We start from the raw sequence: 27,474 nt of genomic DNA on the forward strand, positions 1-27,474 counted from the left end.
TAATGAAAAGAAAAAAAGAGGAGAGAGAGAAAGAGAAAAATACATTTGATTTTCTCTACCTTCATTTTCTTAGTGTATAAAACAAGTTATATCTTGATATCGACATAACTATTGCACCTCTTATTGTACTTGCCATAGGCTAGTGCTATTACATTCACTTTTGTACTTTTAATGAATTAGTCTATAATCTATCATCCAATCATAATGCATAATTTTTTGATTAATAAAATATTTCTAAAGTTAATATATTAATTCATTAATACAATTTATTATTACAACTATTTCTCTCAATGATCATTGGTTCATTTAATTTGGTCTTATAGGACCCCTTTTTTTAGAGGTCTCTTCCATATTGAGTTTTTTCAGCTAGTTTTTAGTATTTAATATTTCTATACTTGTAATGAAATTATTTATAAATTTAGTTACAACTACTTTGATCTATTACTATATAGTTAATTAGCTTCATACTACCGTTTTGTTCAAAATCATATATAAGATATTACCATTTCAAATATGATTTTTTTATTAACTTTCAATATATAAATAATGCATGGTATAAAATACACCTCTCGTTTTTAAAAATGAAATCAATATATAGAATTAACTTATATCATACTATCAAAAACTTATATTATATTATTTTATAAGACATTCTATAATATAAAAATATTATATAATACATAATAAAAATGATAATTTATTATAAAATCTATTTTTTAATCTTCTTTTACTATGTCTATTAATTATAATATTAATTAGCTATTTCAATTAGAATGCATTTTACCACTACTTGGCAAGTGCTAGTTTAATATCATAGACAATATTAAAATCACCATCCTTGAAATAAAAATAGTTGAAATGCTAATTTAATCTCATAGACAATATTAAAATCATCCATCCATTGAAATAAAAATAGTCTTACACAATCTTCTTCACACTTTATACTTTGTACATAAGTCTAAGAAAAGTACCCACAATTTTTAACCAATTGCCAAAAGTACCCTTAGCTGTCGTAAGTCGGTATCCAATCATTATTCTAAGGCAATCCAAAACAACAGATACTCGCTATGCATGTTTCCTCCTCTATTTCTCATAAGCCAAACTTTAGACAGAGTTAAAAAAAAACACAAAAGCCTAAATTAAACACAAATAAAAGCATTGCATTCCTCAATTCTCTAAAAAGCAAATGCAAAACAAGGACGACCTGTAGTCGAAGAAGATGAAGAGGAATGGTGAAATGATCGGAGAATCCATCCATCAATGGCGGATAAGTACGGAGTATCTGTAAAAAGAATAGGCAGAAGAGCACTTCTATAATTAACAAGACACATGTCTGTAGGAATTAAAGAAGCTTATAGGGTTTTTGGAGAAGAATTAAACAAATCGGAAAAGAGATGAAGGATCAGGGCAGTGCCACCAAATTGGTGCTTCGACGGCTGCCTCCAGCGCTCTCGGAGGCCGCGCTGAGGGCGCAGATCGAGTCGGGCTTTAGCGGCCGCTACAATTGGCTCGTCTTCCGCCCCGCCCGCACCAGGTACGATTTCCCCTTGCTAGGGTTTTGGAAATTCTAACATTCTCTCTCTTTGTTGCGTTTATCTTTTTAGCATTTAGGGTTTTAGATTGAATTTGTATGGTTCTGCGTATTCTGGGTTTTGGAATGTTTATTTTGGGAACACTTTTCTGATGATGTGGGCACGTCATAGTTTCTAGATGGGAATCGTAATGTTTATTGTTAAAATTTGACTATTTACAATTAATATACTTTCTAATTTGGGATTGTAGATTGCAATCATGCCACTCTGTTTAATTTGGGCTTTAAGAACTTAATCATAATGTTTAATCATATCGTTTCTTCCACCATTACATCCAATTCCCCGATAAGATGGCAGTAGGGGGTTCTCGCCTTATAATAATCGTTACAGGTGCTTTGGAAGTTGAATTCTGTTCCATGTGGACTGCTTCGACCATTCACCTCCCGCTTACTTGCAGTTTAATATAAGATTCAATTGTCAAATTTTCAGTAATATAAACTTTGTATACAATAATGATTTTTGGGATTGTTTAGGATGGAAGAATTAATGCTATATTTTCTGCATTGTTAAGGTTTTAGAATGGATTTACAATGCTTTGGGTGTTTTAGAAAGGAATCCTGATGCTCCGTATACCTTAGGTTTTTAAGAAATTATAACTGGTGTTGTGTTTAACTCATAAAATTAGAATGCACACTTGCCATAGTTGAAGATTTAGGACTGTTCTAAGTTGTTCATCTCGGGAAGTTGAGAACCAATAATTAGTTTATTGTTATAATTTAGGTTTCTAAAATGGAATCATAGTGGATGGAACATTTAATAATTAAAGATCAATAATCATTTCTCTGTATATAGGTTTTATGAATGGAATCATGATGCTCAATATAGCTTAGGTTTTGAGAATCTATACTTATTACACAGCACTTTCTATAACTTAGGCTTTAAGAGTGTATACTTATTAGTAACTGCTGTGCACAAATGATTAGAATGGACATTTGCTGCACTATTACTGATGCTTTTTATAGATTAGATTTTTACAATAAAGATACGGACATTTAGTGTGGTTTAAGATTTAAGAATAAATAGTTAATGCTTTCTATAAATTAGCCTTTTTTTTACAATGAAATTATAATCAATGCTCGGTGGGAGCCTAACCCTGAGATATTTTCTGTGTCTCAAATGTCCTTCAGACATGGAGGAGACCTTCTATCCCTCATTTGGACTTTTTGGGAGGATTTCTTGCATCAATTAAAGGTTTTGACATTCTGTGACTATCCACATGTACACTGTACACATAAAAAACAGAATATAAAAATCAATAACATCATAAAAGAGGACCCCACCAAGGTCGTTAAACCCAAAATATCTTTCCAAATGACGCTTATTGCTCTCTTGCATTCACCAAAAGAGGAGTGAAAAAGGAAAAGAGTAGAGGAATGAGGAAAGGGTAGAAAATGAGCAATTACTGAGATGCCCCACTAACTCCCAAAAGTTTATAAAACCAACAGGTATTGATATTTTACATAAATCAAATGAGGAGGAAAAGAGTAGAAGAGGAAGATATCAATATAACAATCAATCTGAATGTTGAGCCTTTTGCTCAATGCACCCATGTACTATGCATTAGCCAATATATCTTTATGTGGTGTCCCTTAGTATAGATCATGTTATTATGTCCATGCTTGTTGATCTATTAGATGGATTAATGCTCACTCTTCGGAATCTCAAGTTCTTTTTCTATTTTTATGTTATGTTCAGTTATATTTTTTCTGTTTGTGTTTCAAAAATTCAAATATTAGTTATATTATTTCAATAGCCTCTTGCGTGCTGCCCTTAAAGTTCCACCAAATAATTGACTATGATGAGTTTCTGCTTGACTTGCTTTTTAATTTTAAACTTTTAAGAGATTTTTTTTCTTAAAACCTTTTTCATTATTTTAATAGTCATCCAAGGAATGTATGGATTTGGTTTTAATTTTGGGAAATTGCAGCTCTTTACTTAGGTTTTAGTATGAATTTTTATGTCTTTAAGGCATGTTTAAGTTTTAGTTGTTTTTGTGGTTTTAGATAAAGTTATTATTGATCTTGATGACATAGGTGTTCAGAGTGACTTTTTATCGTTATGAGGATTCAGAATGAATTGATTGCAAATGGCGTGGGGGGGTGGTGAGGGGGTAGAGCAATTTTGTATCTAATGTGAGCTGATGAGTGGCTATATTTTGGCAACCCATTGCAACTGGATTTCTCTGGACTTATAGTGCATGTAGTGATCGGTTGATCATGATTAATCTAAACTGGATACGATGAAATATCTTCTTTTGAATATGGCATAGTGGGAAAATGGCTATAACTTATTTGTGTAATTCACATATTCACATTTGCTTTTTTACTCGTGTAATATTTATCATAAATTTAATTTTTTTAAGGTTGGATTATGAGAATTAATTTTTATGCTCTCTAGTAGTATTGAATTTCACATACACTATATTTTTGGTATTTCATAATGATTTATTGATGCTATTGGTAATGCATATTTTCAAATGGTTTTTTAAAGTGTCCCTTTATATAAGTACGCAGATGATTTTTTTCATACCAAGCATAATATATTTTTCAAAATGCATTTTTGATGATTTTCAGGGTTTTGCATTAAACATTAAACACTTCATGCAATTACGTTATTTAAGTTTGTATTTTACCTTAGAATTGTGATATTAGCATTTTCAGTTTATTTTGGAGTATTTGGATATGGGTTGTCAATGGGTCTTCTTCCCCCCATTCTGATTTGAGTTTGAAATGGAGAAAGCTGATAAAGAACCAGCAAAGGTTAAAGAAAGTTATTATTATTTTTGATTGCACGAGAAAATTGCCAAAGCTTCAATTACAAAAAGTGTTTTGCTTTTAACATTTAAGAACATAAAATAGAAGTAAAAATAGCTAGAATTTATTGGCCACTGGTAGTTTTATTAACACAAAATTGATCTCTAGTCTGCTAGAACTTACAGACAACAAAAAGATATGACTGGTCAATGCCAGGTGAGTCCTTTATGAATCCTGAGTTTGCATCTTACAATTATAACACAAGAAACCCATACACATTTATTGGTACGTTCATATAATATGTTTACCATCATTTTGAACACATTAGGGTGTGGGAGAAGCATGATAGGTCTGACTGAACTTTGAAACCATCCCAACTAAGCCCAAGAGTAGAGCTTTGGCCCTTTTGGCCTTGGTGGCCAGCATTATGGACATGCACCTGGGGTATCCTACTTACTGGGGTGCTTGCACCTGCTTTCCCTATCCATGCCATATCTCTTAATGTTAAGAGTAATAACCATCATTATAGAGTTGGAGAGGAGATCATAATGGAGGTTTCTTAATTGCCCTATCTAAGCCCAAGAGCAGAGCTTTGGCCCTCTTGGCCCCAGTGACAGGCAACATGGACATCCACCTGGGTATCCTGCCTAGATGGAAATCCTCATCATTCCCTTTTTCCTTACACCTCGTTTCTTCTACACATGATGGGGTTTACAAACAGACTTTTCAGATATGGGTTTTATATTATTATATAGGCAATATTAATACCACAAGAGCAATTGTTAGATTACTAGATGCTGGTAATAATAATTCTGAAATACTCAGGGGTCTGTTGCTTTCCTATGCATGATCTGGATATTTTGTAATGGTTAAATCTGGTCATTGCTTATTACCTGGTGATTTTAATTTTTGATTGGTATGGTATTCCAAATTTCCGAGTCTGCTTCTTGCATGCTGATTACTGTGCCTGATTCTTCCTTGATGTATTCTTCAATGATTCCAATGATTGATCTCTCTTGATGATTTTCATTGCCTATATAAGCCTTCTCTATCAGTCATATTCAGATGTGTGTGTGCCAAATATATTTCTATATATCTCTGCAGTTTGGTTCACCTCTTGTATTTTCAGACTTAAAACCTAGTACTATGTATATAAATTAGGCCTATGTAATTAACTTTATATGCTCTAAATTACCTAGATTCTACGATAAATGGGAGTGATTTTTAATGCCGAGGTTTGTAATTTAGGTTAATATAATGGATATTAAATTCTTTTTTGGTGCAGTCTCATCCATAGTCACAGCCAGAAGCATCAACTCTTTTCGAGGGCATACATTCAAATGAAGACACCACGAGATGTTTTTGAATTTGCTGATGTGTTTAACGACCACGTCTTTGTGGATGAAAAAGGTATTTGTTATTTACCTTGACCATAAGATAAAGTGATTAGGGCGATTCTGAACTATTAGAGTTTATCTAAATATTTGATTGTGTTACTATTAGGAAATATGATCTGTACAATGAAAGGATTTTGTTTTATTTTTGCTTAAATATGATGCAAATAAAACAATTTCTATGATAGTTAATGTAAATATTTAATAATTTGTTTCCAGTTCTTCTGACATAATCACTGTAAGTCAAAGTATTTTGAGCACATTCTGTAATGCTAAGGTTATATTAAATATTAGACTGACTGTCAAATAATATTCTGCTATGTGAAATATAATTAATTCACAGTGAGGTGTATGTATCTACTAAATCATTGTTCGTCTAATGGTATAATTGTTATTAATGTGAAGGGTTGCTTTGAATAGATTTTGTCAAGTAAGTGACCACTAGATTATCTGACTTAATTTATATGTATTGTCATATAAATTTACATTGTTTTGTTGTACAGTGAAGTAATTAGAGTTATTTTTCTATAATGAAATACTAGTACGATTTCATTATGTATTATATTCATAATACATAATACTTCTACTGCTTGGTTGTTTTTAGTATTAACCCCCAGTTTTGTGTTTATGGAACACTTATACTTAAATATATATTTCTATGTGTAGGCACACAATGTAAATCCACCGTTGAATATGCACCATATCAAGGTGTGCCAGACACATCCAAGAAAGATCCACGTGAAGGCACCATAGACAAAGGTATAGAGCATTTATTATTAACATTCCTTCAAGTTTGATGGGTCAATAAAATATCCTTATGTTGACTTTCTTTTTTGCAAGATTTTTTTATCTATTTAAAATGGTAGACGGTAATATCACTCTTAGAATATTGTTACTGGCTAAAAGCTGTCTTGATACAGGATATTATTCTGTGTCAATATGCAGATGCCACTTTTTGTGGGTCACTGTGATAAGTCAGTCTAGTTAGGCTTGGTAATTACATAAATAAGGTCATATTGATTTAGTTTGCTCATTTCAATGAATAGCTATAAATTATAATTTAGACTCCCATTGGCCTACTTCTGACATTTGTAGACATCATTTTAGTTTCTTTTGTTCTTTCTTTTTTTGATGCTTTGTTGGAGTTCTGCGTTTTGCTCATTACAAGAAGTCAAAATACTTTTTGGTTCTGAACTATTATATTTATGATCTCTATTGAACATGCTAGATTCCAAGTACTTGGAGTTTCTTGAGATGATCGCCAAACCAATTGAAAATCTGCCGAGTGCAGAGATACAATTAGAAAGAAAAGAAGCTGAAAAGCTAGGTAAGTAGTCAACTACTTAAGCAAAATTTTCAGCGAGTGAACTTGGTGTTTTCAGCTAAATTTTTTGTTTCATTTCATTTGCTCATAGCTATTGTAATGCAACGTATGTTGTTTGAGAAAAATTATGGCATGGTTATAATTCATTCTCATGCAAATTCACGATGAGTGAGCAAACTTCCATAGGCACATATAGCTTTGCTCAAGCATGCATATTAGTTAAAGTTATTATCTTCATTCCAGGTGCTCAAAAGGATGATATGGTTGTTACCCCTTTGATGGAGTTTGTTCGGCAGAAACGGGCTGCAAAAAGTGGACTGGTATAAATATTTATTTATATTCTTTTTCATGAAATGTATGTTCATTTCTGAGATATCAAATTGGATGTCTGGTACATTTAAAGCATTGTTTTTCTGATATTGGTTTTCAATCAACTTTGTTAAGTTTTAACTAATTTTTACATGGCTCCTATATGGAAGCACTTTTAATTTGCTATTTTTCTTACAGGTTTTAACACGTTCTACATATTGCAAAAAATTTATGTCTTTGTTTTCTCGCAATTTAGCTAATCTGACATACATGTGACTTTCATTTAGAGATTATCAAGTTCAGGCAGAAAGTCAGGGGGACGACCCAGAGGAGCTGCTTCAGCTGGTTTGATTAATAAGAGGGGTATTGAGAGAAGCAAACTGAGCAATGTTACGGTAAGCTTGTATTCGTAATATAATATCTGTGGAAGTCTAACTTGATGTACTTTGATATCATGCCCATTAACTCAATGCTTTGATATCAAAGATCAAATGCATTGCTTTTTGTGTGAATAATGATTTTTGAAATGTAAAGATCTAAACTTGTAAACTAAGTGGTTCTTGAGTTAATTAAAAAATTTCCATTTTTTAGTAAACTAAAGACAGGACAACCTGCTTTCTAAATATATAATAAATAAAATAAGTCTACTGTACAATAAATATAAGACAATAATTTTTTTTTTGATAAGAAAGCACTAATTATTTTTGATTATGTAGCAAATAAAATTATTCTAAACTAAAGTGACTCCTAATAAAACAATTCCATCTTTTTCATATATTTAAGTACATATTTAAATGTTTGTGTATATGTATTAGTTTAAATTAAATAATATATTTTCATTGAAACAACTACGTAATTAGGCACATTGAGATTGATATATCTTGCCTTATTGTAGATAGATGTATATAAGATATCCATACTAGTTATTTAACTCAAAACTAATATATTCAAAGTTAATTTTGAAAAGTCAGAATTTACACTAAACTGAAAATTTCGAGTCTTCATGTACTTACTCAGGGTTTATTGTTGTTTATTGAGTGTAATTAGTCAGGGGTTTATTGTGGTTTATTGAGTGTAATCCTAGCATCTGGTATTTTAACAGATCTAGAGGCATTTAGATGACAGAAATATAATTGATTTTATTTAGAAGCGTCATTGTAGTAATAGAGGAACTGAAACTACTATGACCATGTTTCTATGCTTTTTCCTACAAGCCTCAACAAAATCAAAATTTGAGGATTGCTACTGTTTTCTGTAATTTTCTCACTATATTTACTTGTAAATTCCTTCCTAAATCTCCTATAAGCAAGTACATAAAAGTTTAATTTTTCTCAAATGGAGCTTCAAGATCATCTGATGCAGCCAAATTATCTTTGAGTTCCATGGAGTAATAAAACTTAGAAACTACTAACCTTGAAGTGAAAGCTAACATTATAACATTGAACAATGAAAATGTCGAATTTGAAATTTATATTATATTCAAGATACAGTAAGTACAATGATGATTACAAATCTTTAATATGACAAAATGTAGTGAAGTGAGGCATTCAGTCATCCCCAACCTCTTGCATGTCAATCTTACCTTTTTACCTTGCATGTGCAGATCTCATTCTCACACACACTATTTGCTTCTTGCTGATTTGCTTTTGTGAGTTAAAATGAGGATCTGAGGGTTTTGGGGCTTAGGTGGGGCCTATTGTCCAATGGAGTGTAATAAACTGATCTTAATCTGATATAAAATGAATTAAATCTTGACTTGAGGTATTTTGTCGAACAGTTGGAATGTAACCTTGGTATTAAGCTCTGATACTACTGTTTAGATTCCTACTTGATTTGATCAGCAGAACTCAGTGTGGTTTGGTGGGATTTTTAGCAAACAGATGGTAGGCAATCAAGGGTCTTAAGTCAACATACTACTGTAATAACACCTCACTGATTTCCAACATGAATGCCATGGAACAGTTATATCAACAATGACATAGAGTATTCAAGAATCGTGCATTAATAGTGGCACAATAACATCAGGATGTAAAATTAGTTTTTTTTAACAGTCACAGCACATAAGATCTGTTATACACGGCACTCTTGTCTGAACTACTCATTCATACAAGATTAATTTAAATATACAGCAACTGGATATGCAGTTTATATAAATGAAAATACAGACCCGTTATATGCAAGAGAGGATGCTTTAGCCGGTTGTGTGTTTGAGCTTGTCCAATGTCCAAATCTAGATACCAGTCTTCCCATGTCATACGTTTCCTGCAATCTGCTAGGCCCAGTTGCTACAATCCCTGTGCATTGAATATCTTAATCTCCACACGTCTGATCCTAATGTGGGAGCTTTACACTACTATTTCCAACACCCATAATCTGCCCAGGATGCATGTTACTCAAACCCAAGCTTCTTACTGGCGGTTATGGTTCCCTTCTTCACAAGTATCACTGCAGTATGCATCAGAAATGCCAGTCCTGCTATTTCTACATGCCACAGCTTCTCTACTGAAATCACAAAGAACTCTCATGAGTGCTGATGGTTCCCACATGCCGTACCTGTCTCAGCCGATGATTCTTCAGTCACTATCCCAGATATGAATAATAAACCTTCTACAAATTCTGTCCAAGATGAATCACTAGGAAATAGCTAGGGTTACGTCCAGCTCTTCCACCTTGCTAATAAGGGTTTGCGTCCTTAAAGCAACCAGTCACATTCAAGCAACCGCTTTTGAAGCAATATTATATTTCATATTCAATGCCAATCCCAATGCAGTTGCTTTTCTTTTATAACCTCAAAGTGTGGGGAGATGCAAACATCTTAACAATATGGGATAAAAGACTATTTTGTCTTTTAGTCACTTAAGTCTTTTGTCATAAAGTGGCTTTAAACAATAAGGTACTTTATATTCCAACTCAATAAAATAAACTGACTGTAACCTTAGAATATCCCATAAAAATCTCCTCAACTGAAACCAAAATCCCTGTGACTGGCTGGCATCCTAAACCAAAAGCCGTTAGCCTATCCGGATGGAAAGATAGACCAACTAGGCACCCGTAAAGCTAGCGCAGAGAAGGGGACATGACATGGAGTTGGCTGTGTGTGTAGGGATCAAAGTTCAAACAAAACAATTGAGTTTATTTTTAAATTCCATTTTGCCCATTCGGCCATGGGAATGGGAGACTCGAGTCCCTAGGACGTCTCAGAGACTTTCTGGTGTCTCCATGTCTTGGCAGTATATTTGAGGCAGTAGAGCAAGGGACATTCCCTGTCCTAGAAACGTAAACATTCATGTGGAACATTGCTTTGTACAAAACAGTTCAATCTGATCTCAACAATTATCTTATGTGAGGCTCTGTGGATGCTGCTAAATGGAACAGTAATATAGGAAATAGACTTTCAAGTTTTTGTTTTTTAGAGGCAGTGAAGGAAAATGTGTTACTATTAATTCACATACCTTAATATTTGCAGTTTTAGTCATGCATTAAAATTCTCTGAAATAGAATGAAGTATATAGTACATAGCTACATATCTGTAACAAAGCAGAACAAAAGTCAATAAAATATGTAAGCGCCTCTCCATCTTAAAGATAATGCATCAAGATTTCAGCCATAGCTGCAAACTCTGCAAGTTCTCTCTCTTTCTCGGGAGTTTGAGTTTTTACAAGTTTAACTCGCAAGTTTTTGCAGACACAGGAAAAATATCGATGTGGTAAAATGCTGGTTAAAACATGTTTCTCACAGGTTCTTTTGCTATAAAATTTAGAACCATGCATTTTCTCTTTTGAGATATATTTAAAAATTTTTTTTAGTACTTCCAAAGTTGCCATCTTTTTGCCTAGTCAAACTTTTTGGCTTGCCGAGTACTATCTAGGTCTGCGAACTATGCATCAAATGTTATAATACTAAGTTTCTGGATTAGATTGTGTAAAGATTTTTTTCATCAACGTTTCGAATCACACTACGTGATCCATCATCAGGATGAGAGAGCAAGAGGTGTAAAACATTGGAAGTTCATACATTGTTTTACACCTCTTGCTCTCTCATCCTGATAATGGATCACATAGTGTGATTCGAAACGTTGATGAAAAAAATCTTTACACAATCTAATCCAGAAACTTAGTTTTATAACTTTCATGGATTGTGGAAATCTGATCGCATTAATATGCATCAAATGATCAAAATCAAACATATGAAAAATTAACCTTGCTTGAACTTGGCATGAAGTGTTTTGTCAAACCTGTATTTCTTTTCTAATTGGTACAATATCGGTGAGAATACAGAACACATTTGAGCAATCCAAATCTGGCACTTATGTGCTTATTTGAACACAAGATATATTTACTGAGGATGCTTGTTCATTGAGTCAAAAATAATAGACTTAAGCCAGGTTCTCCATTGCTTTTCAAGCTAATTCATCTATTTTATATATGAATAAACAGACTTGTAACATGTCAAAAAACACATTTGAGCAATCCAAATCTGGCAATTATGTGCTTATTTGAACACAAGATATATTTACTGAGGATGCTTGTTCATTGAGTCAAAAATAATAGACTTAAGCCAGGTTCTCCATTGCTTTTCAAGCTAATTTCATCTATTATATATATGAATAAACAGACTTGTAACATGTCAAAATTTTCCTTCCAGGTCAGCAAGACTTTTAAAATGTTAAACACAGCATAATAGCATATGTCTTTTTGTTAAGATTGGGATCTGCCATTTGTATTTTGTTAAATTTATTTTATCATTGATTTCAAGATTCTTAGATACTTTTGTGAAGAGCTTTCAATCAAATTAAGAAATTAATTGAAGCATTTTAACAGCCAAAGGATCCCTTCAAGCATCTTAAATGGATTGGAACTTTTTATTAAATATTATCACTTGTTTTTATTAGTATGTGTTATACATAATTTGGCATGAAGGAACAGTTGTTTTAAAAAAAATTAACCTTGGAATCCGCATGAAGTTTTCTGTGTGATCCCCTAATATTAGTTCCTCACATGCTTGATAGACGTGTTATCCTGTTGAGAGAAGTGTTATTATCACACTTATGGATAGATAGTAATGCTACTCTTGGATTTTATTGCTTAATGTAGTTTGGACTGAAGGCATTGTAATTTGTGATATTTTGTTCTTTTTAAATGTTTACATTTGTTTGTGTTGTATTTCTTGTTTATCTTTATTCAACTATTTTTTTCAGTAACTTATTTTATCAAATCAACTATTTACCACTTTGAATATTCTGTTATGTACAGTATGTCTTGAGGGATAGCACAAGAGTTTCAAGCAACAAGGAGAAATCAACATGCATTTTAGTTCAACAGAGGGATCAACATCAAAGCTGCAACAATGAGATATCAATTGAGAAGAATAGGAAAGATGCTGATGGCAAAGATCGGCATAATTGCTCTGAGCGTGTTGAAACACGTGAAGAGGAGGGCAGTAATTCAGCAAAAAAAATGCAGGAACCAACAGGTAACAAATTCAAATTAGTAAACATAGAAGAGTGCTGAATTTGACTTTTAACATCATTGTTGAAAGCAAACAAATATTGCTTTGGGTTTTAATAGTCTCTCTGGTGCTTGCCATTTATTGGAATTCACTGTCCTGGAATTGGCTATTTTATGAATACAATAAGCACAATTTGTCAGATATATATATATTTTTATTGAAAAGTTGAATGTTATTGTGACCCCAAAGTTCTTAAGCAATGTTCAGGGAAACAAATACAGCTTATTATTAACTAAAAAATGAGAGTTTTCATTTTATTTATTGAACAAAAGTATAAGATGCATCTGTATGAACCACATGAAGTCAGCAGAGAAAATTTTGGAACTACTATAATCCCTTGTGAATGTATTTGGTCAGCTTTGATTCCAGAATAGCTACACTGTGATTCTATTTATTCATTGAAAATGCTGAAGTAGCTACTCCATTGTAGTCTTGGAAATGGTCTTTGGATATGAGATTTGGTTTTACTCATTACAGTAATGAAAGGGCTGGAAAAACTAAAAGCAATAAGGTTCTTGATTTCTTCCCTTGTGGTTCTGGTGGGCCTTGTCAATGGCGCCTTAAGGTATTTCAGGGTATTATTCTAAAAAAATTGTTACCTGTCTGAAAAGTGGCACTAACAAATGTTGCTGGTTCTAGATCTTTGGACCAATTAATGCTTTTCTACAAGATTGCTATTGTCAACTGATTATAGCAGACAATTAGTCAAGTTGATAATACTAAATTGAAGTCTTCAGTCTCATCATGGGGTTCTATCGAGTCTCAAAGCAATGTTCCTATCAGTCAAAATCATGTAAACATGGGATAGATGTAATGGTGGTTCTATTAAAATAAAAATTAATATTATTAATTAGATGAAATCTTTTTAGATTTTGGAAACCAGTCAGGTCAGGATGCAGTTCGACAGGCAGATGCTCCCAAGGGGCCTGGCTGATATCAGAGGTGCAGTGATTGGATGTTACCCCCCCACCCTTTTCAAGAAATCCGGGGCCATAACCATTTTGTGTGTAATTATTTACTCCTCTTATTTGTCTGCAGCATTCGATGCACTAAAAGCTAGAAGCCTCTAAACAATTCTCTGTTTGTAACTTTTGTTGATGAACTTGAAATTCTATTATTATTTTCTGTGTTCCGCAGGGATGCATCCTGTGCTCTCAAATCCTTGTCCGCATCCACATTGATGTATGGCAGGATGACTCTCTTCTTCTCTCTCAATTTCATATGTATACTGCCATTTTGCCCCTTGCTTGAGAAAATGGCACATGGACTGCCATCCCTAAAATTTGCACCCTGCCATGTTGCTGTCCCCAAAATGCCGTGGAACTTGGAGGGAATTTATACAACGCCCTTGACCAAGCAAACGGACAAATTATGAAGAATCTACAAAGGTCGTGACATAGATCAAAACAAACTGAATGAGCCAAGAAGATACTACTAAGAATAACCCAACTGAGGGACAACTATCACTAAACAAAGGACAAGCAAAGAAACTCCACCTAGAAACTGGCCAACCCTTTCTTCTCTTGAGAGCTATTGTACACATGAAACATTTGTATTTATTTTGTCAAGCTTTTTTAGATTCAGTAAATATTAAAACTTGTTTTAGGGTCAAAATGCCTTATATGTAGTAATGTGAGTCTTCTTTGCAGATGAAATGGCATCTGTTGGGGATTGTAGTGGGGAATCTGGAAAGAGACGATTGCTGCTATCAAAAGACAGAGAGAAAGAATTTGCTAATGTAAGTATATTGAGAGTCACAACATGTTTAATTATGAATCAGTTCAGCTAACCGACAGGGGAATCTGCATTTTGATTTTTCTTGTATTAATGCCACGCTTGGTCTGTATATCTTGTTGAGAAATCACGTTTTACTTTTCTTTCTTCTGTGTGTTTTATTTTTAGGGACCTTCTGGGGGATTATCTGTGCCAAATAGCATGGATGGGGTTCAAATTCATAAGCGGCAAACATCCAATTTTAAAGGTTCTTCTGCACAACAGACTGGTGCACCATTGCATCTGCAAGTGATGTCTCCTGTGAAAGGAGCTTCCGGTTCCATGAATTTTAAGCAAAATCATCGTTGGGAATCTAATGGAAGGGTAGGAAGGGGTACACTCTCAACCCAAGATGTTCACATACCAGTGATGCCCACAAACTTGGAACAGCAAAATCAAATGCTGTCTAATGTTGAAAAAGATAAGCGACCGCCTAGACATCCTGGTCATCGATCTAGTTTGAAAGATCATAGTTTTGCTAGTCCTGTTGATGTAGATGTCAAGAATTTCCAAGATGAGAAAAATATGTATGCAAGCTCGAAGGAGTTGTACAGTCCAATTTGCATTACAGAAAAACAGGATAGACGCACAAGAAATAAGGACAGGCCTGACCGTCCTGTTTGGACTCCTCGTCGTCGTTCTGATGGCCAGCCCAGTTCTGATCCAACTCAACTCTTACAAACCCTTCCTGAAGACGCTTTGAAAATAGAAAAGAAGGATAAGGGTTCATCTCGACAAAAGGTTGCGTTGGTAGAAAAAGTAATGGAGGATACTTTTCTGCAAGTGGATAATACAAGGGACAATCTTGTACCAGGGAAACAATCATATGTGGATTTAGGAGGTGCTCAGACAAGTGGAGGTGGAGATATTGAAGGCCAAAACATCAGTCGTTCCACTGTTCTAACTGGGGAAAATGGTATGCTCTAATTGTTAGAATGTGTGGGGAAAATATTTGCTAATGTGTCAAATTTGAGAGTTGTATATGCTACTTAAGTTATAAATCTAGTATTTTGATTTTTTGGTGTAATCAATATATTTTACAGGAAACCACAGGCAAATTTTGAGGAGGCCATCAGCTCCTGTAACAAGGGAGGCAGATGGAGCTTCTTCATTAGAAATGAAGCAAAACAAACGGGGTGCTGCTGTGAGCTATGGAGGTCAAGAGGTTGGTCATATTAATGGAGTTACGCATTTATTTTCCTTTGGTTCGAATTGCAAGCCTTAGCAATTTTTATTGTTCCCATTTAAATGAAATAGGCATAGGATGTCACCAAATATTCTGTTGATTTTTCTTTTTTTATTTGACATTTGCACAGAAGCAAGTGTGGGTTGCTGTACAGAAGTCAGGCTCTTGTTCATAAGTATTTTTTGGAGCTGGTGAGAGTCTTACCTGAATCAGCATTTTTTTGCATTTTTTTCCTTTGCAATTTTTGACTTGTTTGAATGGTTTGTGGGTCATCCTGTGTCACTTTTGTTTGATTATTTTGTTTTGCATTTTCGTTGGACTCAATTTTTATTTAATTTATCAAGCAACTGTTGGTTGCTATAGCAGTAATTAATTACCATTGGAGTGATGAGCAAATAGTTAATCATGCCCCTCAAAGTTTCCCATTGATAGAATTCCAGCTTACCGTCGGAAGTAGTTTTAAGTTTTAACACTTGTTGTTTGTCTTTTCTTCCAATTTTTGATGTTGTTGAATTGCACAAGCTATTTTATTGTTAGTATTAGTAGTGCTGTATCTTGTCATGATACTTAGTTGTTCGTCTTTTCCTTTATATTTTGATGAAGTTGTTGAATTGTATAAGCTATTTTATTATTGGTAATATCATTGTACTTCACTTCTGCCATGGCTGGATTGGCAAGACAGTTTACTCCTAACTTGGTCATGAGTTTTGAAATCCAAGGGTACAAGATTTGACCGACATATACTATATGAATTGTAAATACTGCGTTGTTCCCAAGAATTCTCTTATATGCCAAGTTTTCAGATGTTGGGTTCTGGCATTTGGTAATTCCATGCAGTCTACGACGTCTCACTACAGTTTGAACTGCATGTTATTTCTGAGAACTTCAAAATACTGGTAAAGTTTAACGTGTTATGACTATTATGGATAAAGGGCTCATTAATCATATCTACCATGAATCAATAATCATCAGTTGGGCATCTCATTCAATCATCAAACTTTCAATGAATAGTTGAATCATGGAAAAATTATTTGTTGCACATCTCATTCACTTATCAAACCTTCAATGAATTATTGAATCATGGAAAGCAATGCCGCCATTTTACACCTTTCAATTGGTATGGGACACATACTGCTGGTTTGCCATTGGGCCATTGTGTATAAAAGCAATGAGGAATATTGCAATTTGGAATCTTTCTCCAATTCATCTATTTTTAATCAAAATTAGATTTCAGCATTGATAGTATCAGTGGTAATGAAAGATTATTAGCACTGAATTTTGTTATTATTTCCAACTTGTATGTCTTATAGACAATTGCGTGCATTCAAACATCCATTTTCTTTTTGATAACCTTTAATCAAAATCAAAGTAATGAGAATTGGAATCGGCAAGGCCGAAGCGAATCATGAATCGGCCATGAATTGGCTATGAATCGGCAAATTTAAGAACTCTTTAAATTTAGAGATTTTAACAATTTAGAACTTATTTCATGCACCCTATATTGAATATAACAAACACACTATAAGATCATCAAATAGAAGTTAAAACTTAACATACATAAACATGGGACAGAAATGATAAATCCATCACATACGTGACTATGATATATGTAAAATGTAAATTGGAGGCTAGTTGAAGTAAATAAAAATCATATTATCATAATGATTCAAATCATAGAATGTATGTAAGATGAATATCCAAAGGACATCAAATCATAAGTGTATGTAAGAATCTAAAATGAAGATCCATGAAATGTATGTCTATCAGTATCAATATATGTAAACAAAATGAAAAAACAAGGCTCCAGCTCAAGCTTCATCATCATACTCAAGCTCGGTCGTAGCCTCAGCTTCAGCCTCTGAGTATCCAGTTTGCCTACTAGAAAGGCATCTAAGGTAGGTCCTAGAGGACTGCTGAGCCATATCCCCCGCATGTAAGATGGGCTCACAAACAACATCACTACGGCCTGTGTGTGTGTGTGCGTGTGCGTCTACCAGTGCCTGAATGTGCTCTAGCTGCCTCCTTTGCCATGGCCACAACCTCAGCCTCTATATCCACCTGGTCAACCCACTCATGGTCTTCCTCAATGAAGACTGCATTCACAACCTCAGTGAGCCACTTTGATTCTGAATCAATCTCCTCCAGAATGATCGGAGAGGAGTTAGTGTCCAAAATCTGTCTGATCCTTAGACGAAGGTTGTAATGAACAAAGACAAGATCATTCAACCTTTACATAGTTAACCTATTTCTCCTCTTCAAGTGGATGTGCTCGAACATGGACCAACTGCGCTTACTTTCAGAAGCGCTACTCAGCTGACTCAGAATGCGAATGGCAATTTTTTGAAGTTTTGGGGTTGTGGGCCCAAACATTTGCCACCATCTATCTGAAATAAGGGAAAACAAAAACAATTAGTCTCATTTACAACGTTAAAATTACATAATCAACAATTAAAATGCACAACTTATAAGTCATAAACTTTCGATTCATGAATATATTATTTAATTTTTACCTGGCTGTATTGTTGTTCGAGCATCTATGGCCATCTAGCCAGAGAAAAGTGGCCCTTCTTTATTATTGAACTTATCGAGCTCAATGGTTGCAACTACGCTATCCTCATCACTACTCAACCTTTGGATCACTGTATATAAGCCTGTGAGAACCTCCTCATCTGCCTTGAAGTCAGGACAAAAAAGTAAGCTATTGCATAGATGGGTCGGTGGAGCTGATTCTGTCATCTCCTATCAATGATATCCCAAATAGGGGCATACTTCTCTTGCACTCTTTGCATACTGGGCTCTAATGGTCTTTTTGTCCCTATCCATGCCTTCATATATGTAGCCCATAGAGGGCTTCTCTCCATCAATTGTTCATAGGAGAGATACAAGTGGTTCAGTGACCTGCATATAAAGTAAAAAAAGAATTGAGTCAAAACTTAAATATAAAATAATATAACTTAAAGTAAAACTAAATCATTAAACAATTAAATATTAAATATTAAATACTAAATAGTAAAATACTAAATGTTAAATTGGAATAAATTTACCTTAAGGATTTTTTTAGCATGTTTCCAAAAACCATCATCATTAAAGATGCAATTCACCACATCTACCTCTACAGTGGTCGTAGCATAGGAAGATGAAATCCACTCCTGCCCAACAAACATGCTCCTCAAATCGCCTCTTGATGTCAACAAGGACTACAGTGATGAAATTCAAGGCAAACCTCATGATGCCTGGATGAGCTAACTCATTGCCTCTTGTGTACTTCCTTATTGTGCTAAGGACAAATGAATGACTACAAATAAACTTGCATATATTTTTTGCCCTTTTGACACATGATTTGACCTATTCAAGCGTGCCAATTTCCTCCAATATGAGGTCAATGTAGTGTGCCGCACAAGGGGACCAAAATATGGTGTGGCGCCTCTCTATCAAAAGTTTACCTACAACAATTTTAAGATAATTAGAAATTCAAACATGTTAGAACTTGGGAAACTTAGAATTAGAAAAGGTTCAAAATTCAAATAAATATTTCAAAACTTGAAAAGTTAAAAGTTTACCTGTAGAAACATAACTTGCTACATTATCCGTCACCACTTGCACCACATGTTCCCCCACCTCTACTGTGACTTCCTCAATAACCTCACATAAGTATGTGGCGTTTTTTATATGAGTGGAAGTATCAGTGGATTTGAGGAACATGATATATCTTACAAAACAATGAATTATAATGGATCATCAATAAATTACCAATCGGTAAATCAAAATTTGAAATATTCAATCACGATTCACAATTATGTATGTAGGAAAGTAGAATGATCAATCACCTCCACAGGAAACAAGAAAATTGAAGAGTGTTCTATTCCTCTTCTCTGTCCAACCTTTAGTTATGATGGTGTAACCCTTTTCAATCCACTCCTTTCGGTGCTCCTCAAGCTCAACCTTTATATCCTCTACCATTTCATCCAAGAGGTATCCACTCAACTCAGCCTCAGTTGGGGCTTTAGACCTAGGACCACAAATAGCAATTGCATCTATTATGTTTTGCCAATAAGGAGCCCTCTGACAAATAGATAATGATTAGAAATTTATGCCACTAAACAAGTGCATTTAGCCTCACCAGTTTGTTGAGTGCAAATTGTAATATCATGTCCAGGTATAACAGCAATGTGGTATTTGAATCTATAAATACCACTAGAATTTATTTCTTTACAAAACATACATTTTGTTTGAAATTTGTTTTTTCCAGGAAACTCTTCGGTATATTTCCAACATTCATCTTTTTATCCATTGCAGAAAATGAAAGAAAAGGGTGCTGCAATAAGAAAATTCAGTTAAAATATCAAAGTTTGAAACTACTAAACAAAAACTACAAAACAACAAACCTTAGTTTGCAATTTAGTAAAACTAAAAAACATTCAAGATTTTCAAATGAAAACTAAAACAATTTAATAAAAAATGCATAATACACTAACATGCAAAAAAAATCAGCACTTACCTCTTGCAAATGAGTTGAGGAGTGTTGCTGTTGACTCCTTAATGCTCCCAATGCAATTTTAGGCCTCTCCAGATGGACTTCTGATCTCTTTGGTGCTCTTCCTTCTTGCTGGTTTGAAACTTGTGGTTTTTCTTTTCTCTTCTTTCACTTTTCCTCTCTTCTACTCATGCTTAACAATTAGAAGGCCCTTTAGGGTTAAAACAAAGAGGAAAGGCTAAAAAGGAAAACATTTTTTATTAAAGAAAAGTCAACTTAAAGCCTTGCCGCACGGCCGATTTAGGCAATTTTTTCGATGAGTTGCATGAATCAGTGATGCATGGGAAAAAAATCGGCTGATCCGATTCACGACTCATGAAAAATCACCCAGGTTGAATCGCGAATTGCCAAACCGGCAATTCATGCGATTTCATTACGATTATATTGTCAAAAAAGGGATTGAGCTGCACAATATAAAAGATGTTTGTAATTTATCTTTAACAGTTAAAAGCCATAAACTATCTCCTAACTAAGAGGTAGAACAACACATTGCATGAAACAGTGCTTTTGATTGCGGTGTATCAAAACAATTTTTTCTCTGAAAATCAAGATGATTGAATGCTTTGGATATTCCACGTGCTGTGCTTTTTTCTCGAGTACGCTTTTGATATTTGAGACCACAAGGACCTTGATTGTGCATTTCTTTTTTTTAAATTTATAGTTGTGTTTTCTCCAACGCACATCCTCGCTAATATTATCATTATGTTTTCTGAGGAATCTAAGTTGTCTAAAAAATGAGGCTACAAAGTTTTAATAGCCTTGTTTGAGTGTCTAGGGTGTGGATAGGGCAAATTAGACCGTTAGGATTAGGATTAGTGGATTGCATTTTAGAAAATGGCTAGTTTTTTAAAAGAACCTTTTTAAAGTCCCTTACATAGCAGCAAAAATTGCTTGGGTCGAAAAATTGCAAAACAAAAGTACAAGATATATTGAAAAAAATGTGGAAAATTTGGATTTTCAGAAAAAAGTAAAAATTGTAGAAAAAGACAACTATATCTCAAACTTGGGGCATAGCATAGAGATGTACTGAGTAAATAAAATAGAGTTGAATCCATGATCTTCAAAAAACAATTTTTTTGTCAGTTTATTCAATTTGTTGATTACGTAGTCAGATATTAACTATTTAAGGGGCAGTCATCAAATAGTTGTCTGAGATCAAATACTAGTCCAGTCTACGAAGTAATTAGATTAACATTTATCAGACATTTTAAGAGAGAAGTCACCAAATATTTGTCTAAGTTTATGAAGCAACTGAGATCAAGATTCACCATAAATTGATCTAGGTGCTATCAAGAATTTAGTGAAGTGGAAGTCATTCAAAGTGATCCAAGACATTCATTGCGATGACTCAAGGAGTTTTGTAGGGGTTATTCAATATTTATAAAGCTTTTCAAACCATATTCCAGAATTGCAATCCTTTAGGGCCCGTTTGCTTGCTGGAATATGATATGAATGGTCATTGAGAATTAGAATATATTTTTGAATTCTTTGTTTGGTGTGCGAAATGGGAATGGGGAATAGGATTATGTATTCCCATTTTAGCCCAAAATGAGCATAAGTCCATTCCCAAAAATATCAGTTATTGGAATGGAGAATAGGATTTGGCTAGAGGATTCTTCATCACTTTCATCAACACAGAATGGATGGAACAAAAAATTAAGAATAATAATAACGCTTTGAGGGCAATACGTTCTGAGTCTATCTTGTCTTCGATGAAAAATACAGCAAGGAGTATCTGTAGGCAGAACAGGATACACATGAAAAACGATCATTTTGATCCAAATATTATCTGTTTTCCAGGCAAAATGGTCAGGTTATGGGCATTTTCATGTCTGATGCACTAGATCGACGGAAACTATATAATAAGGGAATAATCTGTCATAAATTCTTTTTATTTTTGTGGCAGAATGGATTTTTTTTGTACATTGGCTTATTTGTTGTAGAAGAGTGACCAGAGATTGCAGATCCTGTGCTCTGGAGCGAAGATTAAAGAGGTCTTATCATTTTGAGCTGGAGGTTATTAGGGCTTGAACAATTCATATGGTTGTTTGGGGAGCATAAAAGGTCCAATCAACTATAAAAGCAATCCTATGAATTGGGGAAACCCAGAAATCTGCGCTATCTTCTTCTATGGAAATGGAGAACCCACGGGACTTGATGCTGTGATGTCCTGAGAAGCAGAAGAAGCAGCAGCAGCAGAAAATCTATGGAGGAGCTTCATGCAGCAGCAGCAGAAAAGCCCTAAAAATATTGATTGCAAGAAGTGGTAAAGAGAAGCCATATATCTGGAGGACAGAAGGATTGTCAAACAAATTCTCAAATAGATTTTAGGTGAACCAAACAGGAATGGGATTGTCATTTTCCATTCCCATTCCCTACTCTGACTCCCATTCCTATTTCCTATTCTAGTTTTCTATTCCTATGCTTGTCACCAAACGGGCCCTTATATTTAATAATGACAATTGGTGAATCCTTTATATTGGGTATGACAAAGGCAATTGTTTAGTTGAAGTAAAATATTAGCAATCCAATGGGGTTTATCATGTAGTGTGATGGTTAAGTGGTTGCATTTTTATGGTGCGACCAGGGTTCAAATCCTTGTAAGGCTCACACGTTGTTCATGTCGGGGCTGGGCTCTCTTGGTGGACATGTTGCTGGCCAATTTGAAGGAGGGGAGGACTGATGAGGAGATGGTGGTGGGAGGAGCTTGGAGAGGAGCTGTGTTCCACAGGGACGCGTCCCCTGCCCTGGAACCCCTGCTCCCATCCGGGGTACAAAACAGAGACGTGGGGATGGGAATTTCCTGTCCCCTTTCCATCCCTTAGATAATTTTTGAGGAAATTATAAACCCACTAGATTACTTTTCCCTTAAAAATTATCTGATGGGTTTTCATAATTTCTTACCTTGAAAAATTCCCTAGTACCTAACGCTGTCCCCTTTTTCCTAGCCATGAAAAATGTCTGCTGTTTTTGAAAAAGTGACTCTCTTTGATTTTTTATTTGTTGGGTGGGTCCTGTGTGGGTGGAAGTATCAATAAAAAATTATCAAACCCTTTTTGGAGGCTGAAATGGTGAAACTCTTCATCATTTCTTCATTCAACCCTTCTTGGCATGAAGAGAAAGAAAGAAGATTAGGAAGAATTTTTTAATTTTTGAGTTGCAAGAGGGGTTGGCATAAAATCTTCTTCATTCTAGGTATGTGTTTCATCTTCCATTTTGTTATGGCCATTTGTGTTCATTCATTTTACATATGTTTTGCATTGTGTAACATATAAAGAGGGCATTTTGAGTGATTTTTTTTCTTTTCAACTTGCAGCAGTGCTATATTAATAATGATGAGCAGAGACAGTGAGAGTGAGGGAAGGGGTAGAAGTGATAGCATTGAAGTGGAAATTCAACAAACTCAACCTCAAAGAAAAAAGGGTAGTACTAGGGCAACCATAGGGGGGGTCTTCAACTGTAGCTAGTGCTTGTAGCAGGGCCAACATCATCTCTACTGTATTTGATTGCCTTTCTGAAGTCCTCAGAAAGCATGTAAGAGGCCCATTCAGACATCCAACATTATGATGGGATGTTAATCCCGAGGATGCTATGTAGGTTGAGGAGGATGACACACTTCTAGGATTGCTTGGAGTTCCTTTGGATGAGGATCCTCAGCCTACTCCTACCAGTGACTCAGAGGCTGACTCTGATGATTTTGATTTAGATTTGTAGAGGATGGCCATATGTTTGGCATATATCAATTTTAGAGACATTATTGATTTTGATTACTATTGACTTCTGATTATGGAGTTGAACTTTTATGTTATTTTCTACTGCTTAGAATTTTAGTTGTACTTCTGTTTGTCATTTCGTGCATGAAAGTTGGAGGCTTGGGCAATTTTGCTATATAAATGCCATATTTTTACAGTGAAATTATTTGAACTTTGTTAATTTGCTCTGTATTAATTGTATTGAGCTTCTAAAATGTCTATGGTGAATGGTTTATCAACTTTATGATACACATATTTGACTTCTCTCTCTATATTAAAATTACCCTATGTTTTAATAGCAGTCTCCTGCCATCCCCTAAAAAATGGCTTTGAACCATGCTTGTGCTGGGAAAATGTTCCGGTCTTTGAAATTTGTGGAGGATAGGGGAGAGGTGATAAGGAGATGGAGAGAGGAATCCAGGAGAAGGACAGAGAGGAGTGATAATGAGACAGAAAGAAAGAGAACAGCTACTCACAGGAGTCAAATCTGGGAGGTGTTGATGCCTCCGCATGTTCCTGGGGATGAGATCCCCCATTGTGACCCCAATGGTTTTCTCCTCCCTTGACAAAGTGCCATCTATAATAGTGCATGGTAATTATAATTTTGAAGTTAGTGTGTAATATTAATTATATACTTTTTCGTGTCAGAAGCTGTGGTGTGGGGCGTACAGAGAGCCTGGGTCTTTATCAATTGTGTGATTTGGAGCAGATTTATCAGGCTGCTTCAACAATTTCTCACATGCCCCTTGCTTGGGATGATTCAGGACATTGCAAATTTGGTAGTGATTATCATCGCTCCTGCTCCTGCTCCTTTGTTTAGGGTTTTCTAAGTCAGAAAGAAAACCAAGGGACAAAGTAATAAACTATTTCCACACAAACTCTCGCTGACATTGATTTGGTCCCGAAATTGGCCCTAGTTTTGAGTGATTTGGTAATTTCCCGAGTTTTTCTAGGTTTTCACAATCATATTTTTATATTTTTTTCCATTTTTAATTGGGTATAATTGCATTTTTTTGGCAGATTATTGGCTCTTTACCTTAAATGAATGAGGAAGGTAATGCTTTTGGGAGTGATTGACTAAGGTAGAGTTCAAGACAGATTCATACGCAGTTTGGTCCCTCTTTCCAATGTCACTTCGCAAGAATGAAGTTACTTTCCCATGAAATCTGCCAACATTTTAAACATGGGCAGACAGGTGAATCCATCCTGAGGTTCAGTTGACATTTTTGATTTCCTGTATAGGCATAAAGCAAATATGCTCGACTTTATGAGTAGCTTCACAAGCACAACAAAATGCATACTTATCTAAGTATATAAGAATCTGCACATTAAATCACTTAAGGATTGAATCGACACGATCCTCCAGAGCAGGGCCTTATTCAGATCTAGAGCATGACTTCCTTCAATTCTTCTAGGCAAGAAGATCCAATTTTCTGCAGAGAACTTATTTTAACTTCCCAACTGTCCTTATTGCACCTTGTTTTTTCTTTATGGCTGATTGTAATCTTCTCCCACCATTCCTTTCTGTAATTGCCAACTTATGACAGTTTTTGCTTCTTTGTCCCTACCTCCAGCACTATATACCTTATTTCTTACACATCTTTCCCATTAACGATGAAACCCTCCACCTTTGTCTCTATCATAGGAGGTCTGTATTCTGCAGGATGCATCCCCTAGGCTTTAAACCTGTCCCCTTCCATAATGGTATTTCGTTATGGCAAGATGTAGACCATCCCAAAAATCTTCTAAGCTCTGAATTGTTTCGGAAATGCTTTGCAGGAACAGGGAATGCGACATGGAAGTTTGGCAAGGCAAATTTAAAACAATTCACCACAATAAATAATTGTTTTGAAAAATTAAAATTCCTTTTTAACTTTTATCATTAGCTATAAATCTGACTTTGATATATGTATATGCGTATTGCTGTTATACTGTTGTTCCTGCTGTCATGATTTATTAATTGCTGCTAAACTGCTGTCATTATCTTGATTTTTATGTCATTTTAATATTAGTTTCTTTCAGACGATTCTAAAGTTGCCCCAAGTTTCTTTCTGTTTTCTCTCTGCTTAGAAATTAGGTCACCATGTCAAATCTCATTTTTTATTGCTGTCATTTTCCTGGTTGAATGTGTTGTCTGTATTCTCACTTACTACTATGCATAAGCTCAATCAACAATTTCAGCTTTTATTCTACTTTGTTCTTTCTAAACTAGATGTATGGTTTATATCTGGGCTTGATTTTGATGCAGGGTGCCAAATCTAAGAATCTCATATAAAGGAGATTGAGAGGGAATTGGTTCTGGAGAACCCAAAAGTTCCACTTTCTTGTGAGTTTTACAAGCTTATGTCCTAAAAGAATAGTGAAAAGAAAATTGTATGCTTCCAGTTGGTAAAGCAAGTTGGGGATTTCAGGTATGGAATATAAACATACGGTCCGGGATGTTTTTAGCTGCAAAGTTACTCTACAATGTCAATCTGCTTTCTTGGTTTGAACGAGATGGTAGAAATGTTGAAACTGAAATTCGCAGCTCGCTGTTTTATGGGAACCAAGTTTTTGTTTGGAGGCAAAGCCAATGTTGGTTTAGGTGGGAAATATTGATATTTGGTCCATCATGATGGTGGATGGAATCTATCCTAATGCTGGTGTGTGATTTATGGGAGCGAGTATCCCAACAAAAGCCATTGTTGATGTGGTTGATTTTGTTCATATCTTCTTGATAGGCTGCCTAATTTCATAGCCATGAGGAATATGTAGTTTCTATGTTTGAAGAGCTTATTATTGTTGAGGATGACATATTTTCTGATTGAGATTATGTTTGGTTATTGGGCGGATGACTTACATGTTGCAGCAGAAATATACTTTGGCAATGTAGGATCATACTATTGAACATGGTTGCTGGGTTTCATTTTGTTACCAGACTTGAAGGATGCAACTTATTCTGAAGAATACTCATTACATATGAACAGATTGTATAATTGACGGACAATATTTCTGGTCTGATCTATACAGTTACAGAATTGTATCGAGTTATTGCCCATCAGCCAAGGAGTTGGAGTTGTCCTCCTAGTAGATAGTCTTAATCTTCCTCTTTACTGCTCGGACTGAATTATTGTAGTGAAAACTGCAACTGTTAAAAAATAATGTAAAAGTTGCAGGGTGTGCCAATATAAAAGCAGAAATGCAGATGGCAAAGTCCACATGAAAGAACAATATGAGTCGACAAGTCCTTTATAGTGATTTATATGTAATTTCTGATCATGACCTGTTAATGTGGATGCCACGATGCTAAGCATTCGGTATTTAATGCTACGAGCAATAATTTATAGATAGCGTATTTTTAAATTAACAA

At 34.8% G+C, this 27,474-nt stretch overlaps 1 protein-coding gene across 2 annotated transcripts; it reads left to right on the forward strand.

The window, feature by feature from the left end:
* Positions 1–1,060: 1,060 nt before the first annotated feature.
* LOC149532351 (regulator of nonsense transcripts UPF3-like) lies at positions 1,061–27,474 on the forward strand. 2 transcript variants are annotated; one of them, XM_089807315.1, is made up of 12 exons: positions 1,061–1,534; positions 5,631–5,755; positions 6,406–6,498; positions 6,968–7,066; positions 7,307–7,383; positions 7,660–7,767; positions 12,625–12,844; positions 14,530–14,618; positions 14,783–15,569; positions 15,697–15,818; positions 15,970–16,030; positions 26,374–27,474. In XM_089807315.1, exons 1-11 carry the CDS (start codon positions 1,395–1,397, stop codon positions 16,012–16,014), a joined length of 1,905 nt encoding a protein of 634 aa, XP_089663441.1. In that variant the 5' UTR covers positions 1,061–1,394; the 3' UTR covers positions 16,015–16,030; positions 26,374–27,474. The 2 variants fall into 2 exon arrangements, with proteins under 2 accessions (XP_089663441.1, XP_089663442.1); XM_089807316.1 differs by lacking the exon at positions 15,970–16,030 and having other exon boundaries at positions 1,123–1,534.

This window comes from Cupressus sempervirens, chromosome 10 (assembly GCF_028749045.1).
Source record: "Cupressus sempervirens isolate cs-2001-9-10 chromosome 10, ASM2874904v1, whole genome shotgun sequence".
Taxonomy (NCBI): domain Eukaryota; kingdom Viridiplantae; phylum Streptophyta; class Pinopsida; order Cupressales; family Cupressaceae; genus Cupressus; species Cupressus sempervirens.